Source organism: Charadrius vociferus, unplaced genomic scaffold (genome assembly GCF_000708025.1).
Source record: "Charadrius vociferus isolate BGI_N301 unplaced genomic scaffold, ASM70802v2 scaffold1028, whole genome shotgun sequence".
In the NCBI taxonomy this organism is placed as follows: Eukaryota; Metazoa; Chordata; class Aves; order Charadriiformes; family Charadriidae; genus Charadrius; species Charadrius vociferus.
Genome location: NW_009649564.1, coordinates 838444 through 842148, shown reverse-complemented (window position 1 = coordinate 842148; position 3705 = coordinate 838444). Strand labels below are relative to the sequence as shown.

The window sequence follows — 3705 nt, the reverse complement described above, 5'->3', positions numbered from 1 at the left end:
GTGGGGGGGGGGGGGGGCAATAAGGAGCAGGAAGGGCTCCTTGCCATGGCCACCCCTCCTGCTTGATGGAGGCTGCGTGGCCCAGCTATGCCAGCTGTGCTGACCACCCCTCTCTGTTTTTAGGACTATAACATCGACGAGGAGGCAGCGTTGCAGGCTGCCCTGGCACTGTCACTCTCTGAGAACTGAGGGTGACTGCAGCGCATCGGTTCAGACCCCCCTCGCACCCCGTCTCCTTTTGCACACTCGGCCTTCCTTCCGGGGAGGCACAGAGCTCGTCAACCCCCCGGAGACCCGCTGCTGCCTCTCTTCCCTCTCCTCTCTGGGCAAATCCCACCTTGTTTAAGAAGGTGGAGTCTCTTTAGCGTCGCACTGGACCGGTGAGTGAGCAGAGACATCCGCTGCTGGGAGGAGAGAGGAGTCGGCGCCAAAGGGCTGGGACCGTTCCTCGGTTAGGCATTTCATATCCGTATACAGAGTATATACGTGTATCCAGATCTATTTATTATTAGATGCTTTTTGGCACCATTTGTCTTCATGCTCTCTGTTGCAATTGAATAGGTACGTAAAACTATGATGCATTTTATGCAGAAATGCCCTAGTTTGAAACTGCAATCATCCACGTCCTTTTTGAAAAGGAAGAAAATGGCACGGAGCATCTTTTTTTAAACTCCACAAAGCTGTTTCCAGAGACGTCAGGCTGTCCCATCCCCTGTGCTGCAGGAAGGAGCTGCCTCCTTTGCCTGCTACTGCACAGGCCAGGCCAAAAGCAGGCTGGGCTGAATCCTGGGGAGCGACGGTTGCTCTCGCGTGCCCTGTGATGGCAGTGGGTTCGGAGGAGTCCGCGGGGATGGCGTCCGGCGTCCAGTGAAACTCCCACCTTCCTCGTTTTGTACCGGCTCTTGTGATACTGAGTTCTTGCATTTTTCTACATTAATTGGCGTGAAGCCTTTTCCACGTTTTATAGAGCGGGAACAGAAGCTGTTACTCTTCACACTGCAATATCCGTCACCGGGGACAAGAGTATTTTTATGGAACATTATTAAGAAAGTATATTTTTTACAAAAAACCCAAACAAACGAACATGCTATGGATTTGAAATCAGGTGGGAGGCAGGAGCTGGACCCCAGGCCAGTGTGTGGCACTCTGCGGGGGCTGTGGGAAACACACGGGTGTTGTCTTTGGTTACTTCTGGGCTGTTCCTTTCCCTTGTCGGCGTGTTTCTCCACAGGCAGGTGGTGGTGCAGGAGAGGCTGGGTCAAAGCAGCGCCTCGTTGGCTGCCGAGCGGTTCGCTGGGCTGTCTTTTTGAGGAGCAGCAGCACTGCTTGTGTTCTCCGCCACTCGTCCGGCTGTGCTCTGAGCTTCGAACCCTCTGCAGGGCCCGTGGTTGGGCTTGCGCTGGCTTAACCTTTGCAGGGAGAGCTCCGTGGCGGTGCTGGATGTGGCCATGGGCAGAGTGTAATCTGGAGCGGTGTTTTCTGTCTGCGCGCGTGCAGCGAGGAAGGAGGCGGGTTAGTTGTGGCAGAGCAACTGAGTTGTGTCTGGGCGACGGGTGTGCAGGACGGGTGACTGCCCGTGCAGGATCCCATCCTCAATGCTGAGCATCTTGTCCCCCCTTAAAGACTGCATCTCCCTTTTTCAGGTCTCTCCCTGGGAATAGAGCACACCTGGGCAGATGTTGATCTGAGAGATGCTCCATAGCGTCCCAGTGACCTGTTCCCACCCTGTTCCCTTTCCTCTCTGCTCTGCCTGCTGCTGCTGGAGTTTGCTCCGCTGGGCTGGGAGGGTGGAAGGGACATCTCTGCCAGGCCTTGAGTGGGCTGCTGCCAGCCTGAGCGTGGCCCCAATGTGCAGCAGAAGCTGTGTCCCATCTGAAGGGTTGTCACTGGGGCTTGGGGAGAGGAGCTTTGTGCTGGGACCCTGCCACCCTTTGGTGTTACACCAGCAACAGGGTCAGCCCAAGGCTCTCGGTGAAGGAACTGTGGGGAGGTGGTGATGCATGATACCTGCAGACCTGCTGTGCCGCTTCCCAGCAAGGGTTTGCAGAGAAGGGGAGTGGGAGAGCAGTTGCTCTGCATGTCCCTGCTCGGAGAAGTAGCCTTTTGTGGTTTATGTGAGACTTGGCTCCAGCTCCAGCTCTGCTCTAGCAATACGGTCTTGTTTTTTACTTTGATCTAAATACTACTGGGTGGGTTTTTGGGGCTATGAGCTTCCCCATGCCACCGGCAGCCCTATGAGGAGCGTGCAGAGACCCTTCGCACCCCTCCCTCAAGCCAGGCTAGTGAGGAGTGACGGGGTCTTCCCTTACCAGCACGGCATCCCTGGCACCTGCCTGGCCCAGGGGGGATGACCCTGGTGGGGTGGAGAGCGCTGGCATCTCCCAGAACTGACCCAGGAGGATTTCCCTGTCCATCCTCAGCTGGAACCCTCAGGTCCTGGAGCAGCCTCCATCAGAGCTCTCGCTTGCATGGAGCTCCCTGCCTCTGGGACAGTGCTATTAACCTCTCTGTCTCCTTCCTCCTCCTCTTCCTCCTCCTTTTTGCCCTGCGATGCCAGAGCAGGGGCAGCAACGGCTGATTTTGTAAAGCACTTTAAGGCCCAGGCTGCGAGGGCGCAGGCAGGCGCTGCGCTGCACAAGCAGCTCCTGCCTCTCCCCGCTTGGCACGGGGTCGGGTCCGGCTCTGCCCGCTGCCGGCTGGGCTGTGCCGGGGCTCCGTCCGCGCCGCCGGCCATGCTCGTCAGTGTGTTACCCGCGACTTTTTGCATAACTAGACCTTTTAACGAGACGTACTGTTTTTTGAAGAAGAATAAAATCAATGACGTATTTGTAGCAAACCATTTTTCTCAATAAAGGCAGTTTCATCCATAGGCAGCCTCCCTGTGCGGTCTCTGCCGTGGCTCCGGGGGTGCGGGACACGGCTGGGGGTGGGTACCCCCCACCATGGCTTGTCTGGGCTTCCCCAAATGCAGGGCTTGTCTTTACAGCTTCATCCCTGACTTGTCAACTCCTCCTGTTAATGGCAGTCATTTTGCAATGCCGTTTCATCACCCCAGCCCTTATCTCCTCTAGACCGAGCACTTCACATCCTGCTGTCCCAGTGCTGGGTGTTGCTAAACCCCTGCTGGGGGCTGACCTGCTCTTGGGGGGGATCCCCTGGCATCCCCCAACTGCCTGCAGCCACCTCCCTGGCAGCTGGGTCCTGGCTCTCGGAGGAAGGACGTGGGGAGGACACTTGGCACCATGTGCCGTCCCCAAAGCCACGCTGAGCATTGGCCAGGGGAGCGCGGTGGGTGTTTCTTCTGCGGGTGTCCCTGGGAGATGTCCTGGCTCCGAGCCCCCGTGGGGCTGTCAGAGTTCCCCAAGGACATGGGCTGCCTCTGCGCAGCTCATCCCTCCAGCCCGGGCACGGGCTGCACCCATGTCTCCTTCCACAGGGACCTGATCCTGGAGGCAGCCACAGGTGTCCCCTCAGAAGGGTTAAGGGGATTCACGCTCGTCTTGGTGCTGGCCAGAGCGTGGCTCCTGTCCCAGGGGCAGTAAAAGTCTTGGGGACGCAATGGACAGGGCTGATGGCATTGAGGAACCACCTTATCGTTTCTCCAGCCCTTCCCAAACAGCTCCCGCAAGGCTTTTGGGGCTGGGAGGACACAACAGCGGAGAGGACAGGTGTGTGGCCATGCAGCCCCACTCGTGGCTGCCTGTC

The 3705-nt window shown here is 57.7% G+C and overlaps 1 protein-coding gene across 1 annotated transcript in view; it reads left to right on the top strand.

Annotated features, from left to right (window-relative positions):
* Positions 1–527, top strand: part of RNF166 (ring finger protein 166) — a 4191-nt gene extending 3664 nt beyond the window's left edge. The window contains exon 6 of the mRNA XM_009890043.1: positions 124–527. Within this exon, the coding sequence (XP_009888345.1) occupies positions 124–189 (66 nt within the window). The 3' untranslated portion in view covers positions 190–527. The remainder of the gene's footprint in view (positions 1–123) is intronic.
* Positions 528–3705: the final 3178 nt, after the last annotated feature.